The sequence below is a fragment of the Gobio gobio genome (assembly GCF_949357685.1).
Source record: "Gobio gobio genome assembly, chromosome: 3".
Lineage (NCBI taxonomy): Eukaryota > Metazoa > Chordata > Actinopteri > Cypriniformes > Gobionidae > Gobio > Gobio gobio.
In genome coordinates this window covers 10031379-10053303 of record NC_137099.1, presented here as the reverse complement: position 1 = coordinate 10053303, position 21925 = coordinate 10031379, and the positions used below count along the sequence as shown (strand labels likewise).

Here is a 21925-nt window from a genome sequence, read left to right as displayed (position 1 = left end):
TTTTAAAATAATTTCAGATTGCGATAGCAAATTTCATTTATATGCCAAGTAATCTACATTGGGAGTCATATTTTTTAATTTTTATTCAATGTGCAAATATCTCATTAAAACGCAAAAACAACCTTAGATTTGAGTGGAGTATTTCCTTTTTGGCCGTAAACCGCCCCCTAGAGGAATGAGGCCTTCGTGTACGTTAGCTACGTTTCTAAGTTATTTTTCTAGATCGGTATGGCAGTTTACCTGTCCTATTATGGCGAAATATTCATGGCTTTATTCATGCTTCGCATGACTTAGTCAACCGTCCAATCACGTACGAAGGTATTTAATATTCATGAGCCATATAGCTTTCAGCAAATCAGCGGTGATATTTATAACTGGTATTTCTGTATATGCTCTCTTTTTGATCCATTCCAAATAAATAACATTTCTTTATATTTCCATTTATTGTGTATACAAACTAATCTCAAAACGCCCCATGATCAGCACTTGAGGTCAATAATACTATATATATATATTTATATAGGGTGAATTCAGTGCGATTGGGGCACTTTTTTCAAGTCATCTCAATGGCAATCACCCTTAATTATACACACACACTATATATATATATATATATATATATATATATATATATATATATATATATATATATATATATATATATATATATATACATACATACACACACACACATATGAACTTGTAAACAAAATATGAAGAGACTACACGCATTTGCATTTTATGCACAGAACGATCAATAAGCAGAATAAACATATTTATATAAACATACACATGCTCTCTAGCTTTAATGTACAATAGAACACATTTTTTCAGACTTTAGCCATTCAGTCACAAATGAATTACTTTATCCAAGGCAAATTCTGCCAGTCTGCATCTCCATTAAAAAATGTACTAGAATTTTTTTCAATGACAAAAACACAACCCAATGGCTCCTTTCAACCTTGTCCCCTGAGTTTAGTGTCAAAGCTATAAAGTGAGTGATCTCCTTTGTCTCTTTGATGAACTGAAGTTGTACAGTACAGCAATCTATTGCATCTAAGCTCCACACACACACACACAGCTTAAGAAAATATGATGTTTAACCACACAAACGATCATAACGAAAGTAAAAAAGTCAGACGAATGTGCACATGATGTCAGAAATTAACATTAAAATTGATTGATGATATTTTTTCCCTTAGTCCTAAATACAGATTTAATCTTAGCCTGTATAGAAATTCAAATATCAGCATTATCAGTATTGACTGATATACAATGGCTCCAGAAGTATAATGATCCATTTTTAAATTAAATAAAGCCTCAAAGTATATGATCATTTTTACAATTACAATCAGTTTTCCCTATTACAAAGAACAGCAAATGGGAAGCATCATAGAGTCAATGCAACCACAGAAATTCACTTGAATAACAGAACGTACATTCATCATAATAAGGTGTCAGTAATGTATTGCCTAAAGTTATAGACATGGAGGGATTTATACAATGTACAATAACTCTGTCAGTCTTCTCTCATTAACGGTGATATTATTACGCATTATAAATGCACTTTATGCCTTTATGAATAATGCATTATAAAGGTATTCATAATGTATGTTATAATGCATTATATCTTTTCATTAATAATTGTAACTAAATATATATATATATATATATATATATAGCTCTGGAAAAAATTAAGAGGCCACTCAACATTGATTTCTGAACTGGTCTCTTATTTTTTTTCCAGAGCTGTATATATATGATTATATGATTTTGATATCTTATAAATAAATCCTTAAGCAAAATGGGACACTTTTAAGAACTGGCAAAAACAAAGGAAAATATAATATTACATAATTATAAATCTAATATGCCACAACAGCACTGGACGAGATTAAAATGCACACAAAATCAGGTTTTGTTGCCCGTCCCATCATCCATCTAGTGCCCCTTGTGTCCTGTAGAGGATGTTTGTGGCTGTAGTTTCTCTGAATTCCTGTCTTTAGTCTCGCTGTCAGAGGCAGAGTCTGAATCCTGCACCTGCTGCTGTTTCTGCCACATGTCAGCGTACAGCCCTCCCTTCGCCAACAGCTCCTCATGCCTACGAAAAAAAATAATACTGGACTTTAAACTGCATAGTTCATGTATTAACCCACAGCAAACCTGACTTTGCGTTCAGCAATAAATAAACTCACCCTCCTCTCTCCACAATCTGCCCATCACGAAGTACAAGAATCATGTCGGCTCCAATGACAGTCGACAATCTAAAATACAAGCACATCAGTGATAGTGTTATACAATCAGATATCCTATAATGTGTAAAAGACCTATGGCTTATGCTTTTACTGTAATAATTGATGAGAGTAAAAACTCTAAATTCATTTAATTATGTGTTTACCTGTGTGCCACCACAACGGTGGTTCTGTTGGCGCAGACTTTAGCCAGCGATGCCTGAATATTTCGCTCAGTCTGTGTGTCTAGAGCAGACGTGGCCTATGGGCAGAGGATGAGCAAATTAGCCCATGATAAAAACATTTTCAAAAGTACTGGAGAGAAAACTTGTCCTAACCAGACTAGAAACAATTTAAAAAACACTATTAAAAGCTGCACTATGTAACTTTTGTAAATACGTAGTTTGATGACATCAAGTTTGAGCGCAGAATCTTGGGACATGTGGTCTTCACCTCACAGCCGGTGGAAAAGAATCGGGATAGGACTCGGGCAGAAATCATGTTCATAGATGTGATTATTAATGTTATGAAGCAGGAGCTGGACCTTTATTATGGCATAGTCGCCGGCGGGACTTTTATTATGCCACAGTCGCTGGCACCACTTCCGGTTTTCCAGTCATGAGTATGAGGTAACGCAGCTCTGTTTATCATATTAGATACTTCTGAGTGTGTTGAAAATTATGTTATGACGTTACTACGTGTGTTCTCTCAGTGGATGCAATGACACTTTTTGCACACTGCAGTGAGAGTAAAGCGAAACCAGAAACCGAGGGTAACGCAGATATGACACCATCAACAGGCGACTCAATTTCTCACGATTTACAAATAGTTGGAAACATTTGGGATATTGTAAGTACTCAACTGAACAAAATATATGACACTGGCCTAGTGGTTTTTGGATATTTTACTGACAAAAAGTTACATAGTGCACCTTTAATCTGTGTTTTTGTTCTAATCACAAAAATAGTTCTTATTGGTTGCTTGTTTTCTGTTTCTGTCCGGTAAAGCAGAGGTGATCCACCCACTGAAATTTCATTGACTCAGAATCGTTCGATACTGTGAATGTGTAGCATTGTGTTTTTCCTGACACCACCGTTCAAAATTTTGGGAGCAGATTTTTTTATGTTTTTGAAAGAAGTCTCTTCTGTATGGAAGCTTGTTTCCACAACAGAATAAAACAATTAAAAAGATAATTGTGACCTTTTATCTCACAATTCTGACTTAGTAAATAGTTTTATCTCACAAATCTGAGATATAAACGGGCAATTGTGAGTTATAAAGTCCAATTCTGAGGGAAAAAAAGACTCAGAATTGTGAGTTTAAATAACTCAATTCCGACTTTATAACTCACAATTGAGTTTATATTGCGCAATTCTGAGAGAAAAAGTCAAGACTTGAAAAACGGTGTGTGCTGACGTCTTTCCGCGGTTGAAACAACATTTCTTTTAGTGTTCATTCGTGTTTATTTGATGCTTATCAATGAACTAGAAGGAAGAGATGATCGGTTCACGAGCAGCTTTAACTGAGGCGCTACAGCGATCACAACACATTAAAGAGCTACAAAATGTTACTTATTGTTTAAATTTCGTAAAAAAAAATACAAAATTTGAAAGTTGAGACTTTGTTTCGTATCAAAAGTAACTCTGCTCCGCGATGTATTTTCTTTACGTGAGAACGTGTGTGTGTGTGGTGTGAGAGCGCCATGGCTTGTCAGACATGGCAACAGTAACAAAAGGGGGCGGGTCTTGGCGGACGGTCAATTCCACAGCACTACATAAACTTGCTAAAACAAGTAAAGCAATTCCCAACAAGAAATCATAAAAACAACAGGATGAACAGAATAATTTTGTAAGTATTCTCCCATAATCCACTGGTGATGATGTACCTCATCGAGGAGGATGATCTGTGGCGCTTTGAGGATGGTGCGAGCGATGGCGACCCTCTGCTTCTCTCCTCCACTCAACTTCAGCCCCCTCTCACCCACCTGAGTGTCATAGCCTACAAATATAAATCAATTATGAATATCAGCTAGTATGAACTCAAACATTATCTAGACTCAAAATGAGCCAAATGGATGGCATAAAAACCTAAAGTGATGCTCTCTGTCTAGCACAATGATCTCAAATAATCAGAGCACATTTTATCAAGGTCTGTATTTCAGACACCCTATTTATATTCATTGCTTAGTTTAATTTTAAAAAAATTAAATGCCAAAATGGTTCTCACCGTCTGGGAAAGTTATGATTTTGTCATGGATGTCAGCGGCAATCGCAGCCTCCTCCACCTCCTGGTCAGAAGCAGCAACTCGACCGTAGCGGATGTTGTCCCGAATATTGTCATTAAACAGGACGGTGTCCTGAGGGACGACGCCAATGTGAGCACGCAGAGAGGACTGCTTCACCTGAGACACAACCAGACGTATGAATTAACACAGCGCACATGAGCTTACCATTAAAATTTGAAACAAAGTACAAAGGACAGAATATTCCTCTACATATGCAGGGCTTGACATCAACACCCGCCAACCTGCCAAATGCGGGTGGATTTCAGTGGTGTGTAACACAGTCACTCCTACTAGCCACTTTGGCGGGTTGAATTTTATATATAATAAATACATTTTTCAAATTGTAGTCTTTTAAAAAGGCATCTTAAATTATAAACCAAGTGCAAAATAGTGTCAAAAATATAGATACTGAAATATCTGAAACTCTTCCAATACTAATTTTCTGCAGAATAGATACAAGATACCAGCTGCGCTTTTCTCTCTCTCTCATCTTTCTGACAGCGACTTGACACACAAACCCGCCTCCCCTCACTCACTCGCTCGGTTCATTTTCTCCGGATGAATATTGCGCATTGTGAATAATTTTACTCATTCCCACAGATTTTGTGCTCACACTCAAAGTGTTTGCACATAAAGCCGCATCTCAGTACTAAATTGAGTTATTTTTCGCTTATTGTGCTTGAACAGTAAGATACACACAAATAAATGACAACTGGCGAGTATTCGCGTATACACAGTCAGTAACGTTAAGTGAATGTAAACATTTCAGAAAGAAAACACATGTGTAACAGTATAATGGATCCGTGCGTCAAGTCTTAAAGTGACAGCAGACACCAAATTATGAGATAATATTAAAAATATCCATTTGGCAGGTTTCCCCCATGGTATCCATGTTAAAAGATTGGCCAGTGAAAATGCTGTGTGGCTAGTAACTTTGGAAAACCAGTTACAGGTTCAAGCCAATGGCAGGTTCACCTTTGAGATGTCTTGACTGTCTATTTTTATACACCCGCCCTGAACGTCATAGAAACGGAAAAGCAGACGGATGATGGTGCTCTTTCCTGACCCAGACTGTCCGACCTGAAAGAAATCCAAACAGTCATGAGGAGTAACACACAAACACACACTATTGTGCAAAAGTTCGGGGCCAGTACAATTTTTTTATTTCTTTTTTTGAAAGAAATGAATTCTTCAGCAAGGATGCATTAAGTTGATCAAAAGTGACAGTAAAGACATTTATATTGTTACAAAGGATATCTAGTTTTCAGCATTGATGATAATAATAAATGTTTCTTGAGCAGCAAATCATTATATTAGAGTGATTTCTGAAGGATCATGTGACACTGAAGACTAGAGTAATAATGTGAAAATGTGGATTTATCATAACAGGATTAAAATAGAAAACATTCGTTTTAAATTGTACTAATATTTTACTATATTACTGTTTTAATTCAAATAAATGCAGCCATGTAAAAATCTTACTGACCCCAAACCTTTGAACGGTAGTGTACAAACCAAGACAAAGCAGAAAAGGCATGAACAGCAAAACAACTTTTAAAGGATGTATTTATATTTTGTGTACTCAAATATACTCTAGGGAATTTAACTCAATGACAGTTTAGTGCAGAACAGTATAAAACAGAACAGACTTACAAGTGCGACGGTCTGTCCGGGAAGTACGGTAAAAGAGACGTCTTTTAGAATTTCCTTGCTGCACAAATATCCACATCATATAAAATAAAAGTTGCATATTATTGAGTGACTATTGTTCATTTGTCAAATAAATTCCTCTAAAAATAATAATAAAGAATTATAGAAATACATTTAAGTAGCTTCTTACCCTTGCGTGTAGCTGAAGAAGACATTCTCAAATTCTACTTTTCCCTGTCTGAAGTTAAGGTTCCCTGCATTGACATCATCCTTCACCTAAACAAAAACACAAATTACCATGTCATTAATTATTCAAAAGCTTCTCTGAAATGAATTTCAAAGAAAACCCTCCACTCACTTCCTCTTCCTCAGTGAAGAGCTTGAACATGCTTTCCATATCGATGAAGGAGTTCTGGATCATTCTGCTCAAGGAAAGATACATGCTTACTGTCATATTTGTTCTTTTATATAAAAAGTGATCTATACACTGATGATAAACTAAACTATTAAAGGAACACACCACTATTTTTGAAAATAGGATCCGTTTTCGAATCCATTCAGCCGATCTCCGGATCTGGCGGTAGCTTTTAGCATAGCTTAGCATAGATCATTGAATCTGATTAGACCGTTACCATCTCGCTCAAAAAAAAAAGCAGTAGGTTTTTGATGTTACACAGCGCCTGAAAATAGTCTAACTTCCGTCAATATAACCAACGTGACGACCTGCTTGCACAGAGAGCATGCTAGGGACTCTTTTCAGGCGCTGTGTAATATCATTGCGCCGCTGAACCCATGGTATGACTCAAAGCTCTTTGATTATTATGCAGGAATGAGAGTATAGTTCCTAGCCATATCGGTCTAGAAAATTGCAACTTTCAATTTCCGTTGTTCTTAGTACACTTAGTAACTTCAGAAGAGTCAAGTTTTAAATAGGAAAAATATCTAAACTCTTTGGTCATTTTTGAGCGAGATGCTAACGGTCTAATCAGATTCAATGATCTATGCTAAGCTATGCTAAAAGTGCTACAGCCAGACCCGGAGATCGGCTGAATGGATTCGAAAATGGTAAAACTCAACTGTTTAACTCTAGGGGAGTTGGAAAATGAGTCTATTTTCAAAAATAGTGGCGTGTTCCTTCAACCAAGACAAAAAAGCTCCATACCTGTAGTATGTTCCAAACCAGTTGAGCGGAGTGTAGAGCTGGATGATGTATGTTCCAAACAGCACATAATCTCCAACCTGGAAGACCATGATGAGGTACAAGTAGTTCATGTCACATGATGATAAAAATAATGAAATCTTTTTTAATACAAATAAAATTATATTAATACATTTTTTTTTATAATTTCGAATTTATTTTTTTTCCTTATTTTATTCCTTTTTATTTTAAAACATATTTAAAAGACATTAAAATTATACTTTAAAAAAATGTATTCTGCACTTCATTACACTTTTTTGCCAGTGCCAAATGAACACATTTTTCATATATATCTTTTTTATTTAAAAAAAAAAATTCTCAAGCCATTAATGTTGTAAGTCTGGAGTGGAAATTTCACATTGCCATTTCCATCACAAGCTCAATCTTTAATTAAAATAAAGTAATTTAGTGCATTAGCCAAACTGTACGGCTGCAACATAAAAACTTATAGAAGAATTAAAACAAAATTCAATTGATTTGCCATTACAGGTTTGCATTTATTGTCTTTTTAACAATGACTTTGAATACAGGTGTGCATCTACTGCATCTACGCAATGGGCTCAGATTGGTTAGCTGGCCCAGTGTGTTGTGATTCGCTAACCGCCTAGTGCACGTTTATCGGAAACGTCACGCCCCTTACCTTTACCGGTAGACTGTGCTTTGGTCAGTATTAGAAACAATGGCGTCAATAAAACCATACCAATCTGAGCCTGAATCAGACCCAGAACATTTTAGTGAAGATGATCGAGCAGAACCTGTTCAGTCCTCGAGAGTAAAGACTGCGGATCTACAGTGATCGCTACTGAATGGCACTTTTGTATTTTTAGAACGATTATAGCCAAATATCTGTGGCAAGAACTATTAACCCAAAACGAACACTAAACACTGGCTTTACTAGTAGCCAAATCACACACAGAACCATGTTTAGCATGCCTGTAGATAAATAATACATAAAAGCTCTAATCAAAGAATCATTTACACTAATGCCAAGTTCGCTGTTGAGATTTTAACGTTAGTGTTTGTAACGTTAGGTGTTCGTCGGATAACGTTAAGTATGAATGAGCATTTAACAGACTGGTTTGCAGAACAGCGCTGTCATCTGTTTACTTCCTTGCTACAACGCACAATTAACCGATTACAGGAAACACATCGATGAAAAATAAATCAGACTTACAGGTTGTGGCCCGTAAACAGCTTCTGTTTGTAAATCCAGCTTTCAGGACAAGCCGTTGTGCAAATCATGCATTGAACTCGCGAAGATTGTGGAAGTTTTCCTCTCTGAAATGTGCAGCGGGAGCCCCGCACGCGCCTGTTCCCCTCTGTCTCATACACATATGCATATAACATGCTGTATGTTAAACGCTCTGCAACGCACCCCCGTCCCTATGAAGGCTGAACAAAGCAAGTACCCCAGACCTGCAATCCGGATGAATATAACAGCGTTTCCAGAATGGCGGCAACAACACTCCAGCCTAACTATACCACAACAGCGCCGCGATACAAAATGGCCTCACCTCCCCCTTATTTAATATTCTAGGAGGAGGGGTTTATGTAAATATTGAGGCTGGTGATGTCACCAACCCGGGAGGAATGTCTGTAGTCGCCTACCGGCCGTTTGCTGTAGTCCTTAGAAATTGATTTCTTTAAAAGCAAATATCTCCCTTTGCTTTAAACTTTGAACGTTGTAACTTTGCAGATGTTGTTTATGCTCAAGCAGCAACATTACACGCTAGCTAAAGTTAGAATAGTGAAATCGTGGTTAACCACCCCTTTAAATGTCAGTACATAGTAGTTAGGGCCACCTAATATGAAGTGGGTCCAATATTTTTTACAATGTAACTGTTTTGTAGATTAATATATTTTAAAATGTAATCCCAGTGATTCCAAAGCGGTCTTCACTGTCACATGATCCCTCAGAAATCTTTCTAATATGCTGATTTTTTAGAGACCGGGAGTTATTGACACGCCAGTCTTTTGACGAGTATACGACCACAGTAATGGATTATATCAATTTCTGTGTGAACAGGGTCACATCCTGGAAGCTGATCCATATTTTTCCCAACCAAAAACCGTGGATGACTCACAAAGTTCGGCTACTGATTAAGGACAGGGACGCAGCTTATAGGTCTGGTAACAGAGGGAATTACAGTACAGCAAGGAGTGCTCTTAGAAGGGGCATCAAGTCTGCCAAATTGGATTATAAAAGGCGGATTGAAGCACATTTTAACACCTCCACAAACTCAAGACAAGTGTGGGAGGGAATAAGAGCACTATCGGACTACAAGGGAACAACATCTGCCTCCAGGAGTGGTTCTTCCACCCTAGCAGAGGAACTAAATAATTTCTAAGCCCGTTTTGACAGGGAGAATAAGGATACTTCGTGGCCCAACCTGCCCTCCGATGACGATTCCTCACCTGTCCTGAGCGTTCATGAAGTGAGACTCTGCCTGGGTAACATCAACCCCAGGAAGGCATCTGGTCCAGACGGAGTACTGGGCCGGGTACTAAAGGACTGTGCGGCCGAGCTGGCAGTGGTCTTTACAACCATCTTTAATTTGTCACTGTCCAGGTCCTGGGTACCATCATGTTTTAAGGCAGCCACAATTATTCCTGTCCCTAAACAGGCCAATGTCGCATGCCTGAATGACTATAGGCCTGTGGCACTCACATCGATCCCGGCAAAGTGCCTGGAGCGGCTGGTTATGAAACACCTAAAAAGGGCCCTACCACCTGCTTTGGACCAGTACCAATTTGCATATAAAGAGAACAGATCAACGGAGGATGCCATTGCTATTGTGGTTCACACACTTTTGGAACATCTGGAGCACAAAAACACCTATGCACGGCTACTTTTCATTGACTTTAGTTCAGCTTTTAACACAATACGGCCTAATACACTCCTGCTGAAATTGTGTAATATTGGACTAAACAAGTCACTATGCTGCTGGATACTGGACTTTTTAACCAACCGCTCACAATGTGTGAAGATAGGTGAGCACGTTTCAGACTTTATAAACATCAATACTGGTGCCCCCCAGGGCTGCGTGCTCAGCCCACTACTCTACACACTTTACACATATGACTGTTCTGCCTCCTTCCCCACGAATCACATCATTAAATTTGCTGACGACACAACCGTGCTCGGCCTCATAATAAACAACAATGAGACAGCATATCGGGAGGAGATCGAACTTCTGACAGGGTGGTGTAGAAAGTACAACCTGGTTCTTAACACAAAGAAGACAAAAGAACTCATAGTTGACTTTCGCAAACAAAACCATCCTGACCAGTCACCTATCATCATTAATGGGGAGGAGGTAGAGAGGGTGACCAACTTTAAATTCCTGGGTCTGACTGTTTCAGAGGATCTGTCCTGGGGCAGAAACATCACTTCAGCGGTAGGGAAAGCCCAGCAGCGGCTCTTTTACCTGAGGAAACTGAAAAGAGTGAAACTGCCACAGAGGCTCATGATAAACTTTTACAACTGTGCAATCCAAAGTGTACTGACTTATGGGCTGTTAGTTTGGTTCTCCAGCTGCACTACAGCTGAACGGCAAAGGATCCAGAGGGTGGTAAAAACTTCTGGCAAAATCATTGGGACTGTCCTCCCGGAGATTTCAACAGTGTACACCTCCCGCTGTCTACGTAGGACACACAGCATCATGAGAGACAGGTTCCATCCAGCAAACAGCTTGTTCCGTCTTCTACCATCAGGGAGGAGGTACAGGTCTCTTCAAGCCCGGACCACCAGAATGGCTAATAGTCTTTATCCGCAGGCAGTCAGACTGCTGAATGCACACAGCTCCCCTCTAACTTAACCCATTTACTATGCACACTATCCACCAATTGCAATACCTGAGAACTGGACTTTGCATCGCTGCAGTATTCATTCATATTCCCCACTCTTGATCTACTGTATGACAATTGCCCTGATTTTGTTGTGATATGTGTTACTGTTTATCTCTGGCACTTTATGAAAATGCACTGTCGATTGATGCACTTATGCAATCTCGTTGTACTAACAATGACAAATAAATTAATTATTATTATTAATTATTATTATTAATTATTATTATTATTTGCTGCTCAAGAAGAATTTCTTATTATTATCAACATTGACTTTTTTTTTTTTTCAGGCTTCACTGATAAAATAGAAAGTTCAAGTTAGAAAGTTGAATTTTTTTATCATTATAAATGTCTTTACTATGACTTTTGATCAATTTGCTGAATAAATTAAATGTTATAATTAATTTATGTTCCTGTTTTTATTTGTTTCACATCTCTTTTTTTGCTGCTTTAAACTATAGATGATTTGATGGCTTCAGAGGTTTCTGGCAGTGGTCTGATATCTGAGGTGTCCTGACTGTTCGTACCTGAAACTTTCCCTCTGTCACGAAGTACGCACAGAGCAGAGATCCGGTCAGAAGACCCAAACCAATGATGAGGTTCTGCGTTTGATTTAAAAACGCCAGAGAGGCGTTGGTCTTCCATTCCGATACCTGAGCAAAATAAAATATACCGGTAATTATGAAAGGGATATTTATGATTTATTACTGTGAGCAATTAATCAATAAACTATAACATACAAATGTTGTAACAAATCAGATGTGGAGAGCAGTATAAAAACGTTCTTAAAAAATACTACCTGATATTTCAGGATGGCATCCTCAAAGCGACTCGCTTCATAACGCTCTGCATTGTAATATTTCACCTGTTGACAATATCATAACTCAATCACACCATATGCAATGACTGCACATTATGTGCATTATATTACAAAGCACAATTGACACCTTAGCCAAACAAACCGAAAACAACTCCATACCGTCTCAAAGTTCAATAAAGAGTCCACAGCTTTCGATTTGGCATTGTTATCTTGTGTGTTCATATCTCGTCTGTATTTGGTTCTCCATTCAGTGATAACGATGGTGAGAGCTGAAAGAGACACAGATAACAGAGCAGTCAATCAATCAAATGCTGATCTGCTATATTTCTATTCTTCTGTCTTTAATGATTACTGAGTGGAGGAGAATCAAAACTGCACTCCTGCAGAGTTTAGTTATATTCAGAATGTCAAACTACTATTTGTGGAGAATGTCATATACTGTTAACAGTTTGCACGGAATGCCGTGACAAAATAAAGTGTGATGAATGAGGCATAATATCAACTGTAATTAACTGTAACATAACCGTTTTTATTTACAAAGTCATAAATGTGCACCAATTGCAGAATCAAACAAGACACACAATGAAGTTATTTGACAGTATTGTTTTAGTATTATTTATACACTACTAATATATTTATAAATATTTTAAATTAGCTTATATTTATTTAACTTTATGTTATTCATTTTAATATTTCAGTGATTTTGTCATGAGCTTTTGTCATTTTTATTAGTTTTTTATATATTTCTATTTAGCTTTAATTAATTTTTTAATTGTTTTGGCAATTTTAGAGTTTATGTCATACGTCAAAAACAAAACTCACGAAACAAGATTTTTGGGTACAGGAAAAATCATTCGCTCTACATATTTAATACCTGATTTTAACTATATATTGCTCAAGTGTTGCTCAGCGCAAAAATAAATTATATATATATATATATATATATATATATATATATATATATATATATATATATATATATATATATATATATATATATATATATATATATATACTTTCAGCACGCAGATGTACTTTTAATACTCCAAGGAGCAGCTGTATTATAAGGCTAAAGACATATTACAAATTTCTAATGTAAATAATTTGTAATGGGGGCAACAATAAGATTCATGTGTGTGTGTGTGTGTGTGTGTGTGTGTGTGTGTGTGTGTGTGTGTGTGTGTGTGTGTGTGTGTGTGTGTGTGTGTGTGTGTGTGTGTGTGTGTTCATGTATACACATTTAGAAATGGCCATTGTTAGATACTCACTGAGGTAGAGGGCCATGCAAACGAAGACTATGAGGCCAAACCAGGCATTGAAATTGGATATAAAATAGATAATGGCGATGACAATGTCAGCGATGGTGGGGAAGATGCTGAACACGATGTAGCTGTTGGAATAAACCAAATAAAAATATTTTAAAATATTTCAAGATAATAGAGACTGGGATCACTTTTCCTGTACAAGCACACTATCTATATGTAAGGTCTGTATGCATTCAATAAATTATTGATTAATATTGCAAATAGACCATTGTTTATAATTGCATGCAAATGCAAACAGCTCGAGATAAGAAGGTTTGTGGTATCAGGACACAATCTTGTGTCATATTTCCTATATTCTTTAGCCGTCACCTCAGCAGGCTGTTGATGGAGGAGGTTCCCCTGTCGATGCTTCTCAGGACGTCTCCAGTGCGGCGGCCCAGGTGCCAGCGCAGAGACAGAGAGTGCAGGTGAGCGAAGAGACGCACCTGGACCACACGGTTAGTGTACTGCTGCACTCGAATCCACAGGAATGAACGCATGTTACTCACAAACCCAGACGCACCTGCAGACCGAAACAGATGAAGATAAGAATGTGGTCAGATTTGAACTGATATTCCACGTCACACTACAATCATTCAATTGGGTGGCGTTCCCTCACCAGCTCCACCACCCTGCAGGAACTTCAGGAGCCCGTAAATACACACTGTAGTCGCCAGAGTCTTCCAAGAGCTCCCGTCTGTCAGCTGGTTCACTGTGAAGGAGATAAAAATGATATTTTTTTAAATGCGGATCCTGTAGCCAAGATTGCATGCTCAACATTTAAATAGTCTGGTTCAGTGTTTGCTGTAGTAGGCTAGTCCTGCAGCGCGCTATCAGAGTTCCTCTGAAACCCTCCACCTTCCCCAGCTCCACCTGCCTAGATCTGCTACGGGATTTACAGTATCTCACAAAAGTGAGTGCACCCCTCATATTTTTGTAAATATTTTATTATATCTTTTCATGGGACAATACTGAAGAAATGACACTTTGCTACAATGTAAAGTAGTGAGTGTACAGCTTGTTTAACAGAGTACATTTGCTGCCCTTTATGTCTAAACTGCTGGCAACAAAAAGTGAGTACACCCCTAAGTGAAAATGTCCAAATTGGGCCCAATTAGCCATTTTCCCTCCCCGGTCTCATGTGACTCGTTACTGTTACAAGGTCTCAGGTGTGAGAGGGGAGCTGGTGTGTTAATGCTGCCTTCACATGCTATCGGAATTATCGTACAAATGCAAGTTTTCTAGGTAAAAATTGCACATGAACGCCCTCTGATGTCGTGTTTACCACTGGGAAGTTTGGAAATAATTCCTGAGATGGGCATGTCATAAACTTTAAACATAAAAAATGTTTTATCAACTTTTTTGAGAAACTGTATGTCTATTTATGCAGCAGCAGCAGCAGTATTACTGTTACAGAACAAAAACAGTAATACTGTGAAATATTATTACAATTTAAAATTGATATACTTTAAAATATAATGTATTTTTTAAGCCATAGCCATTAACCTAGTCTTCAGTGTCACATGATCCTTCAGAAAACATTCTAATATGCTGATTTGATACTCAGTTATTATCAGTGTTGGAAACAGTTGTGCCGCTTAATATTTTTTTGGAAACTGTGATTTTTTTCAGGATTCATTGATGCATTTAAAAAAGGACAGCATTAATTGTTTTCTAACAATATAAATCTTTAGTCACTTTTTATCAATTTAACACATCCTTGCTGAATAAAAGTATTCATATCTTTCAAAAAAGAAAGAAAAAAATTACTGACCGTAAAATTCTGAATGGTACTGTATATTGTTACAAAAGATTTCTATTTAAAAATAAATGCTGTCCTTTTTTTCTTTTTAAAAAACTTTTAATTTATCAAAGAATCCTGCAAAAAGTAGCATAGGTTATAACAAATATTCACATTGATAACAAATCAGCATATTAGAATGATTTCTGAAGGATCATGTGACACTGAAGACTGGTGTAATGATGCTGAAACTTCAGCATTAAATCACAGGAATAAATTACATTTTAAAGTATATTAAAACAGAAAACCATTATTTTAAATTGTTCTAATATTTCACAAGAAGTTTTCACACAGAAGTTTTTTTCTGTATTTTTGGTCAAAAAAGGCAGCCTTGGTGAGCATAAGAGACTTATTCTTTCAAAAAAAAATTTTTTTAAATCGGTATATATTTTGATCGGTATATACAGTATATTACTGACTTATGTTTAAAAAAATAAAATTACAACCAAGAAAAGGCAACATTCAACTTCTACAGCTCTAATTAATTTTTTTAGAGAATATTTAATTCCCGAAATTCGTTGCAAAGCCGCACTGGTGTGGACTCTACCTGCCGTTTCTGGGTCCAAGCCTCAACTCGTTTCACTTGAGAATGCCATCGACGGTCGTTTATGAGCGCTATTTATTCATATTAAACATAAAACATTTTAAAAAGTTAAATATTTTAAATACTTACAGTCTACACAACAGTCTCTGTGCTCACAGCGTCATGGACATTAATATTTTAACGATTTATAAAAGATGAATCACTATCTGGCCATCTGGAATTTTGGTATGGAGATAAAGGTTATGATTATAATTTTTTTTGTAGTGTTACACCACATTGTGTGTGTATTAGCTAGGGCTGCACAATATATCGAAATTATGCGCAATATCTGAATGATTTTAGTAGGCTACTTCAACATTGTGAAAAGTGCACGTTTTAGGTCGACGCATTAGCAGAGAATAGACTGGGCACACGATTGTTACTTATGGGACTTGCTTGACGTTAAAAAGAGTTATTAAACACAATAACTTGTGAAAAACAACTCCTTGCAGTCTCGTGCTGTCTGACACACACACACCGAAACGTGCGCACAAGCCGTTCTTTTTTTTCCTGTCATGTTACACACTCGAACTGTCAAATACACACACAGTTATATCAAAATGGCTGTCTTGATGAGTATTCATGTAAACACAGTCAGTTATGCTTTAAGTGAAAGATAGAGTTGGGGAAAGAAATAGATTTTACACACTTAAAGCAATATCGTATCGCATAATTTAACAAGGATCTCACATATCGCATTTTTCTTCAATATCGCACAGCCCTAATATTTGCACCGTTTGTTGTTTTTCTTGTGGTATGAGAGAGCGTTCGGACCCGGAAGCGTTGCCGCGTGACGTCAGCCTTAACAACCGGACAGCTAATGTGTGAACAAAAAGACTAAGAATACCATTTGAGAAAAAACTACGGACCTAAAAGTACAATTATTTCATAAATAATTGAATCATGATGATTAAGACTCTTTTTCTGTACCTATGTTCTTGTAGTAGATGGGCACAAACACATTGATGACACGTTCCACTGCCAGCATCCCGAGACACAGCAGAACCAGCAGCTGAAGCACGACATTGCCTTTAGGCCACATGTACGGCACCAACAGACGCACCTTCTTCCCAAAGTCTTTCCACGTAGACTGATTCTCGTCAGAATTACCCAAGAGAGGCTGAAAAGTTGCATTAATGAGATTATGATTGTTGATTATGATAGTAAGATATATTCATGCAGATTTGACAATAGCAGAGGGCATCTAATGTCTTACTGCGGTGTGCTCAACATCTCGCTCATCTTCATTGACCAGAAGCATGTATGGCCGGCGCGGCAACCCTGGAGCTTTGAGGCCTATCAGGAACAGCAAACCTGAGCTGAAGTACCGCACCAGCCAGAAAGCAAACTCCATCTGCAGACAGAGTCACAATGAACAATATGCACAGAGCCATTATTCTTTGCTATTGTTTGTATCTGCTAGAATCATATCATACATATCTCTGATGTAATTATGATAAGATTTTTGGTCATTAGTGTCGACTTCAAAGACTTTAGATTTTATTGTTTCTTTGGCTTTAAAAATAATCTATTTTGTGTGATGGATTTGAATGCATTTTTTTCCAGTGTGTCTTACTGAATTTGTCTTATGTACTTGAGTAAATTACCCCCCAAAAAACAATTATAGCATAAGTTTGGGGTGTCAAATTTAAAATAAAGCACATAAAAAACATACAATATTTTAAACATAAAATATTTAAACTGAAATATAATATTAAACTGCTTACAATTAGATTTAGTTTTACGTTTTAGGTCTACTTACATTTATAATAATAAAATGTGTTTTTAAGAATTATATTTTATTTTTAAACATATTTATTGTTTAATAATATATAATTATTGATTATGTATTAATGGTTTAATAATTTAGTAAATTTTTATTATTTATATATATATATATGACAATCAAATAGGGATAATATAAAATTATGTATATACACTAAATATTCAACTATATTACTGATCAGAATGTCCTCATTATTAGATAAAATGTAAAAAAATATGATTTTAAGTCATAATAGTGAGATAAAAAGTCGAAAATACGACATGCTAAGTCATAATTATAAGATAAAATATTGAGAATATGATTTTAAAAGTCCTCATTATTAAATCAAATGTAAAAAAACATGACATGCTAAGTCATTGTGAGATGAACAGTTGAAATTAGGACTTTTAAAATCTAAATTATGATTAAAAGTCCTAATTATGAGAGAAAAGCTTTTAAAAAGTCTACATTATGACCAAAACACACACTAAGACATTTAAGAGATGAAATCATGCTTATTATTATTTTTTTTTAAATGTACTTTTAATTTTTTGATTCACACTTATAATAATAATATTTACATTATTGTTTTCATTTTGCAATATATTTGTAATAAAGTTAAAAAACTTTTTTAAAGAGACTTTTTAAAAAAAAAAATGTGATAACTGGAATATTTTTGTAAATGTTCTTTTAGTGAAATCTGGCAAAATTGCCATTTTTATAAAAAATATTTTTTTTATAATATGCAATCAACTTTTGCATTCAACATTCAAAGTTGAGAGCAAGACTAGAGTGAGCAGAGTAAAACTGCAACGTCATGGAGTGTCACATAACCTGTTATCTGATTGGTCAAACGTAAACGTTTGGGGTGTAGCCAAAGAGGCCAGAAAGGAAAGCAGCCAGAACTGACCATGACTCAACAATAATTGTCACTGACTACTATTTAAAAACACAAAATGACTAAACAACCCTGCTTTTTTGAATGACAATCCAAACTTGACAGAATTGCAGAGTCATTCAGAGTGGGATCCTCAATATGTAAGGTAAATAATCCTTTCACAAAATTACCATTTTGCTGAGTAATGGTGTGTGAGCAGCACACCTACATCTGTCACCACTTTCAATTACTTCCACTTTAGACAGGACAATGGAATACGTGCTAAAGGTTATACTAAAGAAATACATGATAATGCAATATTAAACACTAAAAAGCACTGCAATCTGGTGCGTAACTGGATGTAACTCGATGTTTGATAAACAGGCAAAAAATGCCCATTAATTTACATTATTGCAAAAAATTAGCATATGCGAATCATCTTTATTTACTTATAGACAAGAGTTTTCCTAACCAATCACGCATGTACCTGTTGATCGGACGTCTCCAGAGTCCACCACCACTGAGGGCTCATCCACGACACAAACGCCAGGTTTTCGGCCGCAAAAGCCCCGGCCCAGTACATCAACAGTACCGAACTGTGTCCTCTGGTTCTGTCCCTCACCAGAACCCTCTTTCTCTCCAGACGCAGCAGAGCGACGGCCCAAAGCCAGCCCAGCATGGAGAGACAGCCGTACAGAACCACGTATCCCGGCAGCTCTTCGCTCCGAGCGATCCGGAACACCATCCAGCCCAGAGCCTGCAGGACGAGCAGCACCGACAGGCCCACCTGGAGCCGGTAGAGTCGAGAGCGAGGGATGAACTTGGGCTCCATGTCTGTGCCATAACGGCTGTAGCAAACACACAGAAACGTGCCGAAGAGGAAGAAGAGGGTGAGGAGGACGGACGGCACCAGGGTGAAGTAGAAGCAGAGAGTCAGACCTCCCTCCACCCAGACCTGCTGCATGGAGACGCCGGATTCACAGTAACTCTTCATCCCCACCATGATGATGATGATGATGAAGGGTCCACACAAAGATTATCTGGAAAAAATAATAAAAACATACTGTGGCAGGACCATAACACAGGGACGTATCAGATGGCAATACCATGGTAATGTAAGCTTTACCCCACATACTATGGTGTTTACACCAAGGTATTTACTACAAGGTACAAAAAATGCCACAGTAATGTCATAGTACACGTGTACTACCGTAGTAAATCTACAAAGTACTGTGGCTGTACCACACAATAGTATTACCAGGGTTATTATAGTTAACTAAAAACAAAAACAACATTTTATGTAATTAAAAATAACAAATGTACTTGATGTACTAAAATAACTAAAACGGAAATAAAATTTAAAAACTATAGACAAAAACACACAACAAAATTACTTAAACGTTATTAAAAAAAGATAATAAAATCTCAATAATACTAAAATAACATGGTACAGTAATAGTCTCAGACACTGTGCTACCATGGTATTGGATGATTTAACATAATAATATACCGTGGTATTTACACGATACTCCAATGTACTTTTACATAATACCAGAATATTACCATAGTACATGTACAAAAAACATCAACTTGATTTTTAAAAAGTATTATTTATTATATTGGACCAAAATATAGCATGAAAATATCAGCATAATAAATAATAATAATATGATGCATATGTTTAATATTGATAAATGTATTAAATATAATATATATTTTAAAAATATTTATTGTGGAAGGTGTTCATAAGCCAGTCATTATAATAATAATAATAACTTGCATTATAATGCAATACCATTACATAGCGATGTGGGGTTTTTTTTTTTTTGGCCATGGTGCCCCATTTATTATATATTTTTATTATCAAAAAAGTTGTGACCAACTAATACACTAACATGATAAAACACTGTATGCATAATGCATGCATGTACAAAGAATATGACAGTTCCACTTTTTTTGTGAGTGTTATGTATTAGCACATATAACTTAGTTACTGTACCAAAGTTTATTATTACCGTGTGAAACGACGTTCATGTGAACTTGTGTTAGGCCAGTGTGAATATGAACTAACCTGTTTCCAATGTCACTGGGATCCTTCTAGTCTTTCGTGTGCGTCCTTGAATAATTACCCCCTCAGATGGATTATGATGTTAGCACTCCTAAAACATTTCATCGTGTGTGGTTTGCTGTATATGACCTTACAGTCAGAAACTCACGCCGACCAATTCCACCATCCATGACTTACACAATAACACCGGTGCAAACAGACGCCTCGTGGTCCTAGTGCCCGCGGTCGCATTGCGCTGTCACGTGGTAAGTGTAACGTTTCTCAGCGCAAGTACGGATGGTCCAATCAGGGTTCTTTGTGGTTACTCGGTGATTTTCATAATGTCGTCGTTTATTGTAAAATAATAAAACTAATAAAATCGATTTAAAAGAGCATGCTCTTTCGTATTTCTAAAATAAGTTAAAAGACATAAGATTTGAATGGTAGGCTACTCATAGGAACCTTTGGCTTTCTGAGCCGCCGAGGAATTAAACGTGAAACAGTTGTTATAGTAGTCTTTGTTTGTTACCATGTGAAATCAGCCGCCCAAAACTGTATAACAACAAAAGGGCAGGCAGTCCTTGTGCATACGGCTTATTTTACTATAAAGAGAAACTATATAGCTATTCTTATGTCATATGTTTTTATATCTTATTATTTTAAACATTGTGTTTGAGGGTAATGATGATTAATTAAAATAATATTAGTTGATAGTAGAGAGCAATTATTTTAAGATTTATTTTTTATAAAAGGTCAATTTGGATTTATGACTTTTTTGTCTTTTACAGTTTTTTTTACTCGCTTTGGTACTATTTTCACAAGCAAGGTGTGCATTTTCAAAACTCATGGTACTAATATCACAACATATCATCAAAAGTGCCCTTTTTTCAAACATTTCAGCATATTTTCAATTGTGTTAGTACAATACCCAAAACCACAACGTATCCTTTGCACAACACAAAATAAGTGTTTCATCTTTATAAATGTTTCATTCACAGTAATTGCCTTTCATAAATCTCTTACTATCAAACTTTTGATTTGCATCTCTTCTCATTCAGTTCAATACATTTGTCTATTATTTAATCCACTGATCTTAATGGTTAATCAAATAATAATTTGGTACACCTATAGATTTCTTTTAGATATTGATTATATAGACATAGTTTCTACTTTGTTTGCAATTTCTGATATGGATAACCATATGTAATGAATTATTTTTACATTATAAGCGATTTCTCTTAGATTATAACTAGGCTACTATGTTCAAAGTGTGTGCGCGTGTGTGGCCTGGTAAACTCTACATATATGGGGACAAAATTTCCCTATAAAGATGGCAATATCCTAAATCCTTGTCCTTGCGGGGACAATTTTTTTTTTTTTTAATGTAAAAATGTAGAAAGTTTTGTGTGATGGGTAGGGCTAGTGTAGGGGAGAGAATATACAGTTTGTAACCATTAAGCCTGCTTATACCCAGAAAGATAGTGAACCAGGCATATGTGTGTGTGTGTGTGTGTGTGTG

General features: G+C 36.4%; 1 protein-coding gene across 1 annotated transcript; it reads right to left on the bottom strand.

Moving 5' to 3' along the window:
• Nucleotides 1-723: 723 nt before the first annotated feature.
• On the bottom strand, nucleotides 724-20618 carry abcb6a (ATP binding cassette subfamily B member 6 (LAN blood group) a). Its single transcript, XM_079811456.1, has 20 exons — nucleotides 20431-20618; nucleotides 18847-19399; nucleotides 16934-17071; nucleotides 16648-16837; nucleotides 13953-14045; nucleotides 13664-13856; nucleotides 13298-13419; nucleotides 12189-12298; nucleotides 12009-12074; nucleotides 11737-11862; nucleotides 7328-7404; nucleotides 6524-6587; nucleotides 6356-6441; nucleotides 6169-6226; nucleotides 5491-5595; nucleotides 4458-4632; nucleotides 4117-4229; nucleotides 2399-2493; nucleotides 2196-2264; nucleotides 724-2101 (listed from the first exon to the last, which is right to left on the bottom strand). The coding sequence occupies exons 2-20, from the start codon at nucleotides 19360-19362 to the stop codon at nucleotides 1942-1944; spliced, it is 2556 nt and encodes an 851-aa protein (XP_079667582.1). The 5' UTR covers nucleotides 19363-19399; nucleotides 20431-20618; the 3' UTR covers nucleotides 724-1941.
• Nucleotides 20619-21925: the final 1307 nt, after the last annotated feature.

What these genes read in the sequence shown, in the direction of transcription:
- abcb6a (XM_079811456.1), bottom strand. Translation starts at nt 19,362, where the DNA reads ATGGTGGGGATGAAGAGTTACTGTGAATCCGGCGTCTCCATGCAGCAG. An exon ending in CTTTATTGAACTTTGAGACG is followed by an intron (nt 12,075 to 12,188) that starts GTATGGAGTTGT and finishes TATTGTCAACAG; the next exon opens with GTGAAATATTACAATGCAGA. An exon ending in TCTTCACTGAGGAAGAGGAA is followed by an intron (nt 6,442 to 6,523) that starts GTGAGTGGAGGG and finishes GTTTTTGTTTAG; the next exon opens with GTGAAGGATGATGTCAATGC.